Source organism: Plecotus auritus (genome assembly GCF_963455305.1).
Source record: "Plecotus auritus genome assembly, chromosome: 12".
Lineage (NCBI taxonomy): Eukaryota > Metazoa > Chordata > Mammalia > Chiroptera > Vespertilionidae > Plecotus > Plecotus auritus.
In genome coordinates, this window is record NC_137778.1 from 17,194,871 (window position 1) to 17,210,462 (window position 15,592).

General features: G+C 40.0%; 1 protein-coding gene across 1 annotated transcript; it reads left to right on the plus strand.

Annotated features, from left to right (window-relative positions):
• Positions 1–1,119: 1,119 nt before the first annotated feature.
• Positions 1,120–8,023, plus strand: PTGS2 (prostaglandin-endoperoxide synthase 2; the record flags this gene model as incomplete). Its single annotated transcript, XM_080647600.1, has 10 exons — positions 1,120–1,171; positions 1,942–2,058; positions 2,179–2,322; positions 2,837–2,980; positions 3,402–3,583; positions 4,280–4,363; positions 4,509–4,755; positions 5,051–5,337; positions 5,713–5,860; positions 6,013–8,023. 10 exons carry the CDS (start codon positions 1,120–1,122, stop codon positions 6,420–6,422), a joined length of 1,815 nt encoding a protein of 604 aa, XP_080503726.1. The 3' UTR covers positions 6,423–8,023.
• Between the last annotated feature and the right edge of the window lie 7,569 nt (positions 8,024–15,592).

Sequence of the window (15,592 nt, forward strand, 5' to 3'; positions counted from 1 at the left end):
AGGTGGAAACTACACGCAACGAAATACATGCATTAAAGCAGATGTTCTGCACAATTAGCATCCCTGCGGGTTCTGGACCCTTGAAAGGAGGGGGGAAAGGGGGGAATACATCTCCTGCTCAAATTGACTATTTACCGGATAACTGCTTTAGGAGCCACATTGTGGAGAGGGATTTACCTCCTTCCTCTCCAAGAAGCAAGGAGCAGTTGGTGGTGCTGAGAACAGTATTTCCTGTGGCGAACACAATTAAGCTATAAAGAGAAGTTACAGATATGTACACTCACTATAGCTATTATATTTCATTCAGCTACATAACATTTTAAAAAATGTTAAAGGCATGTATTGCTGCCTATACAGTAGGTCAAAGGTTGTCACGAAAATCAAATCTGACGCGTTTGAAATACATGACGCGTGTAAAGCGTGCCAGCCTTTCCTGGCTGTGATTGTCCGGGTCTGTCCAGATTGCAACTTCCCCGGCTTTCCAAAGACCTAGGAACCCAGACAAGGCGGCGGGGACGCTGGGGGGGGGGGGGGGGGGGGGTGGGGGGAGGGAGGGGATTCCCTACTTGCGCTCCGGAACCTCTGGGCGCTCATGCCAGCAGACGAACCACCACGGAGTCCCGCCACCTAAGACCTGGAGTAAGAAAAGCGCAAACCAGAGCTCAGGAGCAGAGGAATTTTTTTTTTTTTTGGGGGGGGGGCATGGAGGGAAAGGGTAAAGATAGGAGAAGGGGTGGCGGGTGGGAATCGGATTTGCACCCACCTTGGGGAAGCCGAGAAAGAGCAGCTTCCTGAGTTCGTGACTTTGTCATTTGCTTGGGTAACCCGGGTCTTACGCAATTTTTTAAGTGTGCGGGGGGGACGGGAGGGGGAGTTGGGCGGGTAAGGAAGGCGGAAAGAACCAGTCATGGCGCCACGTGGGCTAGTTTTCACGCATAAAAGGAAGGTTCTCTCCGTTAGCTTCCAGTTGTCAAAGGACTCGAGAGAGCGCTTACAGAGTACGCCCAGGAATTCTGCCAGCGCTCCTCCAGCTCCATCCAGCGCTCCTCCAGCTCCATCCAGCGCTCCTCCAGCTCCATCCACTGCCTGAGCGCACACGCCTTGCTCCCCGCCGCAGAGATGCTCGCCGGCGCCCTGCTGCTCTGCACAGCCCTGGCTCTCCGCGCTGCAGGTGGGTACCTGGCGCCCCGCGCCCCGCAAGTCTCCACTCGGACTTGCCCTGGCCCCTCATTCTGAGCATTCTCGGAATAGGGAGTCTGTAGACTTTGTAAAGAACTTGGACTACTTGACCCCAAAGAACTGGGTAGATATCCCAGCTTTGCCACCAGCTCTGATCATCAAGGACCAGTTGCTTAACTGGTCTGGGTCTATTTTCTCACCTGCTAAATAGGAATAGTGATACTAATTTGCAGGTTGTCATTTTGATGAGACAGGATGAGGTCAATACATGTGGAATGCTTGTGTGTGGTACCCACTGTTACTGAGTGGGAGTAATTGTTTTCTTTAAATACCCCAGTTAGTACTTTCCTTCTCAGGAAAGCCCAGGTTTTTGTTTGTTTGCTTTTGTTTTTCAGATAGGCAAAGTGTTTTAAAAGTAAGCTGTTTTTACTTTGCGATTTTCCCTAGATCTATCCGTCTTAATTTTGAGAGAGCTACTTATTTGAGCTTCTTAATGCTGATTTGAGCATCTAAAACGTTACTAAGAAAGAGCTTAGCAACATGATTTCCATTATTTTTTTTTTAGAATGGGAAGTAGGTATTACTGCTTTATAACCATTCTGTGAGGCAGGTTTTAAAAAACTTTATTTTCCCATGATTATTTGTATATTTCTAGAATTGATTATTGTAAAGTTGATCCATAGGAAGTAAAACAAGTAAATGTTTAAGTCAAGATTAAGATACTGAAGAACAATTTATTTACTGTCCTTACTTTTATTGTAGCAAATCCTTGCTGTTCCAACCCATGCCAAAACCAAGGTGTATGTATGAGTGTTGGATTTGACCAGTATACGTGTGACTGTACTCGAACAGGATTCTATGGGGAAAACTGTTCAACACGTAAGTTTGCCTTTGGGTGCCCTCATTTGGAAGGGGGATATTTATAGTTGTCATTTTACAGATTTGCATCTTCTAATGTGCCCCATTATTTTCGCCCATCCTTTTTTTCTCTCATTGCAGCTGAATTTATGACAAGAATAAAATTACTCCTGAAACCCACTCCAAACACAGTGCACTACATACTTACCCACTTCAAGGGAGTCTGGGACATTGTCAATAGTATTCCCTTCCTGAGAAATGCAATTATGAAATATGTGTTGACGTGTAAGTACATTCTCTTTCTAAGGTTTTCAGTTTCCTCAAAGGAAAAAAATTTTTTTATAATGCCCCGGATTACTAAACCTAATCCAAAAACATATTTCCAACCTTATCAAAATGATTTTAAATATACTTTTTTAGTGTGACTTCTAACTTAATGGCAAAAAATATAGACATTTCAGTCCCATCCAGTTTATAAAGGCTTGTCTCACAGTCAGAATTTTGCTTACAATTCTGCACATCTTTCCCAAGCTTCTTGGATAGTTACTTGAAAAATCAAGATGGTAGACCATTTGGTCTTGTGTAAAGTATATATACTTTCTTAGAGATTCATTTTAATGAATCATTCTTTTAAGTTCAGTTAGCATTTAAAGTGTACATGTTTTAAAAGAGTACTATTGTTGGAATTAAATTCAATCTCTGGTGCTATTTTGCACATTTTACAATTTAAAAAATGAATATTGATTTGCCTTGCATATGGGAACAAATTAAACAAAATTTTTTCTCTTGAAAATTTCAGCCAGATCACATTTGATTGACAGCCCACCAACTTATAATGCACACTATGGCTATAAAAGCTGGGAAGCCTTTTCGAATCTCTCCTATTACACCAGAGCACTTCCTCCTGTGGCTGATGACTGCCCAACTCCCATGGGTGTGAAAGGTGAGTGAGAGGAGGCAGTTAGAGATGTATTGAAATGGGAGGAAGTGGGGGGGGGAGTGAATTGCTACTTAGAACATTTGACCCTACATTATCATTTATTTGCTAATAAAAGTACAATTCTTCCTTTCTTATGGATATCTATGGAGATTTTTTGAAACTGTGAGTCCATGTAGACTATTTCATGAAAGGGAATATCTTAATGTTTTTTAATTCTTTTATTAAAACTGGACTCATACCAGTTAATCAGCAGATAAAATTATTAAATAAGAAGTTGCTTCCCGGTGTCTTCGAACTGTTTTTATATTATGATCCTGGTCACAATTGTATTTCTCCTGTGAGGGAGAAAGGCCCTGATAAATTGACAGTATACTAACTGCTTCCTTGAATATATGGATGAATTCTTGGCTTTCTCATTTTTCAGGGAAGAAAGAGCTTCCTGATTCAGAAGTGATCCTGGATAAATTTATGATAAGAAGAGAGTTCATTCCTGATCCCCAGGGCACAAATTTGATGTTCGCATTCTTTGCCCAGCACTTCACCCATCAGTTTTTCAAGACAGATCATAAGCGAGGACCAGCTTTCACTAAAGGACTGGGTCATGGGGTAAGATAGAACTAAATCAGAAATATAGCTAATCATAGTGAGGTGCCAACATTGAAGACCATGTTTTTATTTGCCACACCAAGTAATTCACCCTCTTTTTGAAAAGTGTCCTGTCTATAAAATTTTTAGTGGAGTTTGGTTTTAACTCACTGGTTAAGTAAACACACACACACACACACACAGACACACACACAGACACACACACACATGCAGATATCATTTATAATTTGGCTCATATTTTTAGTTCAAAATATTAGCACTGCTAATAAAAGTTATGTCTTCAAAAACAGGTTTGTACCCTGATTATGCTGCTTTAAATATTATAAGGTGAAATTTTTGCAGCATTATATTTTGGATTCCAATTCATTTATTAGTAAGAATTTTATATCAATAATACATTTGCTAATGCTTTTTAAAAGAAATATCCATATAATTATAGCAAAGCATATGATATATTAATAGGCTGCATAGGAGATACTAATGCCTTTCAACACAAGAGACATATATAGGTTTGTAGCTTCAGTAGATAAACATATTAACTTAGTATTTTGTGGCTATGAAAAAAGTGTTTTATTGAAAAATTTTCATTGAAGCAAGCTAAATCTTCAAATTGTTTAATAATAAATTATATCATAGATGCTTTATATAAGAACAACTTCAATAGCAGCAAACTGAATTTTTTCTATAATTTTCCAGGTGGATTTAAATCATGTTTATGGTGAAACTTTGGATAGACAGCATAAACTGCGCCTTTTCAAGGATGGAAAACTGAAATATCAGGTTTGTCCCATTTGAATATTAAGAATTAGCTATGACTTACCCCTTTGCCTATATTTTTAAATCTCTGGTTGAAATGTACATGTTTTAAAAGAGTACTATTTCTTAACTTTTAAGTTAATGTTTACTTATTACCATTGCTTTTTAGGTAATTGATGGAGAGGTCTATCCTCCCACAGTCAGAGATACCCAGGCCGAGATGATCTACCCGCCTCATGTCCCTGAACACCTGCGGTTTGCCGTGGGCCAGGAGGTATTTGGTCTGGTGCCTGGTCTGATGATGTATGCCACGATTTGGCTGCGCGAACATAACAGAGTGTGTGATGTGCTTAAGCAGGAGCATCCAGAATGGGATGATGAGCGGTTGTTCCAGACAAGCAGGCTAATACTGATAGGTAAGGAAGATAAGAAAATAATTTCAATAAAGCCATCTTCCCCAGAGAAAACTAGTTCGTTACCTTTGCTATGTTTTAAGTCACTCTGGGGAAATATAGTGAATATAAAATTACATGCTCCATATTAACTTAATCCGTGAGCATGATTATAATATAGAACTGCCTTTTGTATTCATGGTAAAAATGAAAAAGTAGAAGTGAAGGAATAGCACATCAACAAAATTGCATCTTGGTTGCTTGAAAGTTAATGATCAGAAAGAATTAATGTTCTAAATGTTTTATTTTGTGCAAACAGGAGAAACTATTAAGATTGTGATTGAAGACTATGTACAGCACTTGAGTGGCTATCACTTCAAACTGAAGTTTGACCCAGAGCTGCTTTTCAACCAACAATTCCAGTACCAAAACCGCATCGCTGCTGAGTTTAACACTCTCTACCACTGGCACCCGCTTCTGCCTGACACCTTTCAAATTGATGACCAGGAGTACAGCTATCAACAGTTTCTCTACAACAATTCTTTATTAATGGAACATGGGCTTACCCAGTTTGTTGAATCATTCAGCAAGCAAAATGCTGGCAGGGTAAGCATTACTATTGAAAAACAAAATAAAACAGAGGACTAGTCCTAACTAGAAATGATGTTTATTAAACTTACTAAAAAGGCAATTCTTTTGCTAATAAAATTCTCTTCTTGAAATAAGAAGCCTCACATTTTCTGAAAAGTCAAAGCTTTTAGCCTACAAATGGCAATATGTAATAATACCTCAGCTATAGGTATTTTTTAAAAACGTTCTATAATCTAGGAGACTATAGAAATGAACATTTCAAACTTGAATAGTGTAGGTCTCAGTTGGGAGCATAGGTCTTAGTTAGTTGGTACCCAAGGAAGGCTTTTAAAATAGAAACTGTAAATATGCCTACAAGTGTTGTTTTATGATGTAATTCCTTCCCCCCAGGTTGCTGGCGGTCGGAATCTTCCCGCTGCAGTACGAAAAGTAGCCAAGGCCTCAATTGAGCACAGCAGACACATGAAATACCAGCCTCTTAACGAGTACCGCAAGCGCTTTCGGATGAAGCCCTATGCGTCATTTGAAGAACTTACAGGTGAGAAAGGGTTTCTAAACTTCTGAAAAGATTCAGAGGGCCTACTGCAGACAACGGAGAAGTCGGAAGCCAATTGAGGAAAGGGATAAAACTATTTTGTTGAATTTTGTAAAAGTTTACATCGGTTGTGTCTGTCTTTGTCACCCTCACAGGAGAGAAGGAAATGGCTGCGGAGTTAGAAGAGCTCTATGGTGACATTGATGCCATGGAGCTGTATCCTGCCCTTCTGGTGGAAGAGCCTCGCCCCGATAGCATCTTTGGTGAGACCATGGTAGAACTTGGAGCCCCCTTTTCCTTGAAAGGACTGATGGGCAATCCTATATGTTCTCCTCACTACTGGAAGCCGAGCACTTTTGGCGGCGATGTGGGTTTTAAAATCATCAACACTGCCTCCATTCAGTCTCTCATCTGCAACAACGTGAAAGGCTGCCCCTCTACTTCGTTCAGTGTTAGGGACCCACAGCCCACCAAGACCGTCACCATGAATGCGAACCCCTCCCACTCTGGACTGGAGGATATCAATCCTACCGTACTCCTAAAAGGACGTTCAGCTGAACTGTAGAAGCCTATTGATCATATTTATTTATTTATATGAATGATTTCTTTTAATTATTTAATATTTATATTAAACTCCTTATGTGACTTAACTTCTGTTAAGGAAAAAGGGGGTTATCCTTGTGAAGATTTTTGTGTCAATGATTTAAAGATGTCTTTTCTCCACGTTAAAGGGAAAAACAGATGTCATTTGGTATCTTTTTACTTGAATTTCCGTTTAGACTGTTACAGTAAGAGCCACAGCAAAGATGTTTGAATATTTAAATGCTGTTACAAGATGGCAAAATGCTGCACATTTCTTTCTCCACTCCGATTCTTACAGTGTATCTTCCATGATACATTGGAAGCAACTACCTGCACACTGGTCCTTTGATTTTCTTCTAGCCATTTTGCTAAGAGAAGCTCTTCTGATCAGTTTACTTCTTCTATTTTGTTTCTCTGGTTTCAAGACCTCAGTTTCTCTTTCTTTGGACTCTACCTATATTTTCTTATCTGAACTTTTGCAAGATTTCAGGAAAACCTCAGCTCAGGACTACTATAGAGCTCCTCTTAAGATGAATAAAAGAAAACAAAAGCTCTCAAAAAAGTCCTTGATAAAAAGCTGTGCTCACGTGTTAAGTGAAAGAGAGAGAACTTTATGTTTAATTTTAACTATGTGTAACTGAAGAAGCTACAAAGAGACGTAGAAAGAACTGTAAGGGGTTCTTGACAAGAAGAGCGTTATATTCCTACTCTAAGGAATGTCCTTTTCCTTTAAAAACAAAAGCACACTATTCCTGAATAGTTCCCAGGAAGATAGTGCTTCTTCTTACCCACATCTCATTGTCAGCGGACACTTTCTGGTACTGTATATTACTTAATTTATTGAGGATTATTATTTATGTTTTGTTAGGACATTATTGTTATAAACTGGGTTGAAGCCTCTCTATCTCTTCTTGGGGATTACCTCTTTGAATTTTGAAAACTACAAGAGAAATTATTGGATTAAGATGAATTAATTTTCAGGAACCCAACTCTGGTACATTGAGTTATAAGGTTGGAATTTATGTCACTAAGATTCACCTATACACTAGCACACAGAACATTGTGTCTCATCAGCCTGGAAGTGCCATAAAACTGACCTTTTATACGTTTTTTAAGGACCTGTGGATGCTACATTAATTCATTCCATCATAACTTATTGAAGAGACATTAGTCAAAGTACTGTAGATTTTAATATTTTTAATCAAGCACTGATTATGGATAACATTAGTATTTATGTAAATAAGAGCATGTCTCGTGGGTAGAGGGAGATGATGAAATCTCATTAAAGAGAAATAACTCAGGGAAATTTTCTTTAAGATTTTATGTTTAAAAGGTTAGAAAAAGAAATAGTCAATATTAGAAGGGCTTGCATAAAAACTGTTAAATTCCCTAATTTAAAACTGAATTGTTATTAACATCAACCTGCTGTCTGAACCCAGGAATTTGGAATGTGTATGTGAATGTTTTGGTGCCTCAGACTGTATTTAAATTTATGTAAAGTACAAGTGTTGAAATAAGTCTGTTTATTTTTATACTAAAGAATTGAAAAATCTCTTCTAAAATAAATTTGGACTGTTTCTATATATCTTTGTCATATGGCGTATGATTTCTCTAAAGGGTTATACTTAAAGTAAACCATTGTTTTGTATTTTCCTACCTATTCCAAACTAGACTAGCCTTTAATGAAGTGGTTCTGCCCTCAGTCATATAGAGGCTTCACAGGATCACTGTTTATAATCTTATTCACTGCCACACCATATGGAAAACATGTGCTTCATGCTACAGAATATGGCAACAAACTTGTTTTCATTGCCTAATCTAGAAGGAAAAAAACCAAGTACATAAAAGCAAGGAATTAGAAAAGAATTACTAAGAAGGTACAAAATTAAAAAGGAAGTTTAAAGAGGAAGATATTATACCTAGTTGGGCAAGTCATCGATACCTGGCTCTTTGGCTTTTGTTGTACCCTCCCTACTCCTGACATCTTGATAATTTCAATATCCAAACGGACCACATATTACCATTCTGCCTGGCCTCTTTCTTCCTTGGCCTTCTCCATTCCGGTGATGCATATTTCCCAGGGTCATACATACCTTGATCTCATCATCATTAATTACTATCCAAATCTTGATTTCAAGTATCCTCCTTTTTTACCAACACCTACAGCTCACCTATTTTAGTACTCACACTCTAACTTCTAACTCTCCAATTTCACTGGGCCTACTGACCTATCACCCTCATCACTTCAGTATTTTTCACCACATTAACTCCACATTTCCTAATTTATGCACCTAGCTCAGATTCCCTTGCCAATCATTATGACTCCCTCCTTCCATTGTTCTTAATTGGCACAGCTTAATTAATTTTGTTCATCCTCCTAAGTTCCAGGGGTCCTCAAACTTTTTAAACAGGGGGCCAGTTCACTGTCCCTCAGACCGTTGGAGGGCTGGACTATAGTTTAAAAAAAAAAACTATGAACAAATTCCTATGCGCACTGCGGGCCCGGGCCGAGTCGGCTGCTAAGCAGGACAGGCAGCAGCACCCGGCGGGCCGGGTAAATGTCCTCGGCGGGCCGTATATGACCCGCGGGCCATAGTTTGAGGACCCCTGTATATGTTTGACTTCTCAGTAGCATTTAACACAAATGTCTATAGCTTCTTTACTGCAAGAAGCTATATGATTTGATCCTCTCCTGGTCTTTCTCTATTTTCACAGAGTGCTACTACTCAGATAGTTTTAAAACTCTTCATCCTCAATTATATCTATAAATTCAAGTATTTTGTTCGCCCTCTCCTTTAACTGTACTCTTCCAGGTGAATCCTATCCAGGCTCATAAACTGAAACACTAATTAATCACTCCCAAATTTATGTCTCTAGAACCAACTTCTAATTGTCAATTGAAACTTTTCTACTCAAATACATAAATAATGGCTTATTTTACATCCCCTCCCTCTCAGCACCATATACCCAAAGTATTAATAATCCAAAGTTAAGGATATCACCATCCCCTGGTTATCAAGCAAAACCTCTGCGTTTCTTCATACCCATAGCCAATCTAGCAGCGGTCTTATGGACTATATCCCACAGATAAATCCTAAATCTGTACTGTTCTCCAACTCCACTACTGCCAGCCTAGTCAATGCATTAATTTCTTAATTGGTTTTCCCTCTTCAATTACTGCTGTGCTCCAAACCATTCTACTTACGAGAGTGGTCATTTTCAAACATAAATCATATGCCCCTCCCTTGTTTGAAATCTTCTGGTGGCTTCCTGTTACACAATGGATAAATCTAAACACCGTATCCTATCTTATGAGGGTCTCACTAATCTGTCCCTATCTGATCTCATCCACTATAATTTCCCACCTTTGTGCACTGTGCTCCAGCCATGTTTTTTCAGATTTGCTCAAATAAATAAGAATAGGCTTCAGGAAAGAAGTAAAATATGTGTTGATTCTTGAATAAAGACTAAAACCTTAAAAACACACACACAGAGAACTATCCACTCTGAAAATTAGTTTGGCAGTTTCTTCTAAAACTAAAAATTTACTTTATATATATGTTTTCTAGTGATGCTATAACAAATTATGACAAGCATACTGGCTTTAAAAAAAACTATTTATTATCTACATTTCTGGATGTCAGAAGTAAAGAAATAGATCTTATGAGTGAAACTCAAGGCATCAGTAGGGCTGTGTTTCTTCTGGGCACTCTCAGGGAGAATCTCACTCAACGTTCCAGCTTCCCAAGGCCACATGCATCCTTTGCCTCACAGTCCCTTTCTCTGTCATCAAAGCCAGTAGGGTACTATCTTCTAATATCTCTGACTCTGACCCTCTTGCCTCCCTCCCAAAATGGCCTTTTTATTACTTTGGGCCCATGACAATAATCCAGGAAAATGTCCCTTCCTCATGATCCTTAATTTTTTCACATATACAAAGTCCTTTTTGCCATGTAAAACAACATGTTTACAGGTTCTAGGGATTAGGGCATGGACATCTTTGGAAGACCATTATTTTGCCAACCACATCATACAACCCAGTAATTGTACTCTTGGCCATTTACACCAGATAAATGAAAACCTATACCCATGTAAAAATCTGCACCTGAATGTTCATAGAGACTTTATTCTTAACAGATTTTTAAAAACTGGAATAATCCCATTGTCTGTATCCATGGGACAGTAAAGGCCTGGGGCGGGGGGCAGGGGTGGGCTGGAGGGGGTCAATGGGGAAAAAATGAGACAAATGTAATATTTTCAACAATAAGGAATTATTTAAAAGAAAAGAAAACTGGAATAATCCAAATGTCCCTCAAAAGGTTAGTGGTTAAACAAACTGTGGCAAATTGTGCTATGTCTATACCATAGAGTACTATGCAGCAAAACAAACAAACTTCCGATACATGCAACTTGGGCGGAACTCAAAAGAATTATGCTGAGTGAAAAAAAGCCAATCTTACAAAGTTACCTACTATATGATTCTTTTTATATAACATTCTTGAAATAACAAAACTATAGGGATGGAGAACAGATTAGTGGTTACCAGATTAGGAATAGGGGGTTAACTACAGCTATAAAGGGATAGCATGAGGAAGCCTGATGCTGATTGAATGTCTGTATGTTGACTGAGGTGGTAGTTACAAAAAGCTACATATCCTATGTAATAAAAGGCTAATATGCAAATCGACCAAACAGCAGAACAACCGGTCGCTATGATGCACACTGACCATCAGGGGGCAGACACTCAACGCAGGAGCTGCCCCCTGGTGGTCAGTGCGCTGCCACAGGGGGAGCCCCGCTCAGCCAGAAGCCGGGCTCATGGCTCGAGAGCGCAGCAGCAGAGGTGGGAGACTCTCCCTGAGGCAGCACTAAGGAGCAGCAAGCCCGGCTTCTGGCTGAGCAGCACTCCCACAGGGAGCTCCCGCGGGGAGTGGGCTTAAGCCGGCAGGCGGACATCCCCGAGAGGGCGCAGGCTGGGGTGAGGGACCCCCCCCTGCCGCCCAGTGCACAAATGTCGTGCGCTGGCCCCTAGTGTGATATAATTGTATAGAACTGTACACACGTGCCCGCGCATGCGCAAATGCATGTATACATGACAAAATCTGAATAAGATCTGTGTATTTTACCAACGTCAATTTCTTGGTTTTGACATTGTACTATAATTATGAAAGATGTCAACATTGGGGAAGGAGGTATAAAGTTTTCATGGTATCTCTCTGTACATTTCTTTGCCACTTCCTGTGAATTAATAGTTATTGCAAAACGAAAAGGTTTTTTAAAGACAAAGAGACGCAATGTTGTTCTTGATAGAGGGAAGAGATTTACAGGCCATTTTTGTACCATGTGATTTCCTTAACCCTCATCCAAACTGCCACAGTAGATTGGGCCTAAACCAAGCTGAGAAAATTGATTTCTCCAAGGAATTTGAAAGTAGGATGGAGATTCTAGTTTAGCCAAACAATATGCTGTTGACAATGGTGTCGATGAAATCTAATGGGTAAACCAGACAGTCTCTTCATAAGTGGCATGGCAACAGCTGAAAATCCCCATGAAAAGAAAGAACCGCAATTATAACTCACAATATACACAAGTTAATTCAAGACAGTTTATGGATATGCAGGTAAAAGATAAAAGTAAAAAGCTTTGAAGGGAAAAAAATAGAACAATATGTTCATGAACCTAGGGTAGGCAAATAATGACCTACATTTCAGTATGTCAGAAGAAAGAAATAGATCTTATGAGTTAAACGCAAGGTATCAGTATTAAGCTGTTTTTAATTTTTGTTGAATTTATCGGAGTAACATTGGTTAATAAAATTATATAGGTTTTAAGTGTATAATTCTTTTTAAAAGATTTTTTATTGACTTTAGAGAGAGGAAAGGAGAAAGAGAGGGAAGAAGAGAGAGAAACATCAATAAGAGAGAGAAAAATTGATCAGTTACCTCCCACATGCACTTTGACCAGGGATTGAACCCACAACCTGGGTATGTGCCCCGACTGGGAATCAAACCCGTCACCTTTTAGTGTATGGGAGAATGCTCTAACCAACTGAGGCACATCAGCCAGGTCTCAAGTGTATAATTCTATAAAACATCATCTGAATGTTGAATTGTGTGTTCATCACCCAAATTCAAGTCTTACATCATCATTTATCCCCCCTTTACACTCTTCTACCTTCCCCCACCCACCTTTCCCTCTGGTAATCACTGTTGTCTATGTCTATGAGTTTGTTTGTTTTTGCTTAATCCCTTCACCTTTTTCACCCAGCCTCCCAACCTTCCTGTCTTCTGACAGCTATCAGTGATACAGAATAGCCTCTGTATCTATGAGTCTATTTCTATTTTGTTTGTTAGTTTATTTTGTTCATAAGATTCCACATATAAACGAAATCATATGGTATCTGTCTTTCATTGACTGGCTCATTTTACTTAGCATAATACGCTCCAGATCCATCCATTCTGTCACAAAAAGTAAGATTTCCTTCTTTTTACAATTGAGTAGTATTCCATTGTATAAATGTACCACAGCTCTTTTACCCACTCATCTACTGATGGGCACTTGGCTATTGTAAATAACATTGCAATGAACATAGGGGTGCAAAAGAATTGTAGCTTTTATCCAGAAAATACTAACCATAAAAGAAAATGCATTAATAAAGTAGACTTATAAAATTAGATTGCTTGTTCACCAAAAGACTAGGAAAATAGATAGTAAATAGTCACAATACACAAATCTAACAAAAGACTTTAATATAGATTATATAAATAACTCCTCCAACTCAATAGTAAAAAGACAAGCAAATTAGTGAAAAACAAAAGACTTAAGTAGGAATATACACAGGATGATATATTAATGTCTAATAAGTACATGAAAATATGTTCAACATCATTAGCCATCAGAGAAATGCAGATTGAAAACAGTGAGACACTACTACACACCTATTAGAACATTTAAAATTTAAAAGATTAACTATAATGGTTAATGTTATCTGTCAACTTGACTAAGCTATGATGTCCAATTGTCTGGACAAACACCAGTCTAGATGTCACTGTGAAGAAGTTTTTAGGTGTGATTAACATTGAAATCAGCCCTGGCCAGTTTTTCTCAGTGGATAGAGCATTGACCTGCGGACTGAAGGGTCCCAAGTTCGATTCCAGTCAGGGGCACATGCTCAGGTTGTGGGCTCAATCCCCAGTAGGGGGTGTGAAGGAGGCAGCCAATCAATGAATCTCTCTCATCATTGATGTTTCTATCTCTCTCTCCCTCTCCCTTCCTCTCTGAAATCAATAAAAAAATATTTTTAAAAAACACATTGAAATCAGTAGACTTTGAGTAAGGCATACATTCGTCTATAATGTGGTGAGCCTCATCCAATAAAGGTGAAGGCATTAAGAGCAAAGAGTGAGGTTCCCTGGAAAAGAAGAACTTCTCAAGGCAACAGTATTAAAAACTCTGCCTGAGATTCCAGCCTGCTGTCCTGAAGAATCTGGAGTCAAGACTGCAACAATCAACTCCTATCTGAATTTCCAGCATGCAAATTTCAATCTTTATCATAGAATATAATGTGTAAGGAAAGAGACCTCACAGTCACTATTTGGATAGAGGGTTTACCATGTTACATCTGTAGTAAAGATTAGGAATGTACCTGGGTCATCCTATTCAAATGGCAATGTTTTTGGTATATCAAAACCAATTACTCTATATAGATTTAAATACACATCACTTATGTGAAAATAATCAATGATTACAACAATAAATAATGGGGTGAGAATGAAAAATCAAAGCAAATCATTGAACCCCTAAAGTTTCCTCACTTTCTTCATTCCATAGATATAGATATAGATGATAGAGATAGAAATACCTTTGACATGTGCTATAACATTTAATAATTATATTTTAACAACATAATATCACAGACTTAGGAAACTCTGAGCTGCTTTTTTCCAAGAGTTTTCAACAAAGCGGAGATTTAAATAAAGATTAAAAAATCACAGTTCTTTCCCATCTCCATCTTCAATTCCATTGTACTATTAAAAGCTCAAATGTTTGCAGAGCTTAGCTGCAGTCTAGCTATGAAGTAGAGGGAAATAGTCCTATCTAATAAAAGAGTAATATGCAAATTAACCATCACTCTGCTATACCCACAAGCCATGCCCCCAGCCAATCAGGAGCAAGTATGCAAATTAACCCAATCAAGATGGCTGCGGCCACGGAGCAAGCAGGAGGCTTGGGTTTCCCCAGTAATGGAGGAAGCCAAGCTTTCTGCACAGCCTGGCTGACCTAGGCCTCCACTCAAGGCTACAAAGTTTCAATTATAGAAGATAAATAAATCCCAACAAAAATGGCTGCAGCCATGGAGCAAGCAGGAGTCTTGGCTCCGCTCAGGGCCACAAAGTTTCAATTATAGAAGATAAATAAATCCCAGATACCAGCGACTCTGCTTGGGTCGCCAGGGGGCATGGCCAGCCTGCAAACCACCACAGGCCCCTCGCCCAGGCTGCCCCATGCCCCAAGGGAACCCCCACCCTGATCTGGGACACCCTTCAGGGCAAACCAGCTGGCCCCCACCCATGTACCAGGCCTCTATCCTATCTAATAAAAGAGTAATATGCAAGTTGACCATCACTCCAACACACAAGATGGCTGCCCCCATGTGGTCAAAGATGGCCACCACAACATGGCCAGCAGGGGAGGGCAGTTGGGAGGGACCAGGCCTGCAAGGGAGGGCAGTTGTGGGCGATCAGGCCAGCAGGGGAGGGCAGTTGGGGGGGGGGGGGGGACCAGGCCTGCGAGGGAGGTCAGTTGGGGGCGATCAAGCCTGCAGGGGAGGGCAGTTGGGGGGGACCCAGGCCTGCAGGGGAGAGCAGTTGTGGGGGACCAGGCCTGCAGGGGAGGGCAGTTAGGGGCAAACAGGCTGGCAGGGGAGCAATTAGGCATCAATCAGGCTGGCAGAGGACTGGTTAGGGGTGATCAGGCTGGCAGGCAAAAGCGGTTAGGGGCAATCAGGAAGGCAGGCAGGCGAGCAGTTGGGAGCCAGCAGTCCTGGATTGTGAGAGGGATGTCCGACTGCCCATTTGGGCCCAATCCTACCGGTATTGGGCCTAAATGGGCAGTCGGACATCCCTCGAGGGGTCCCAGATTGGAGAGGGTGCA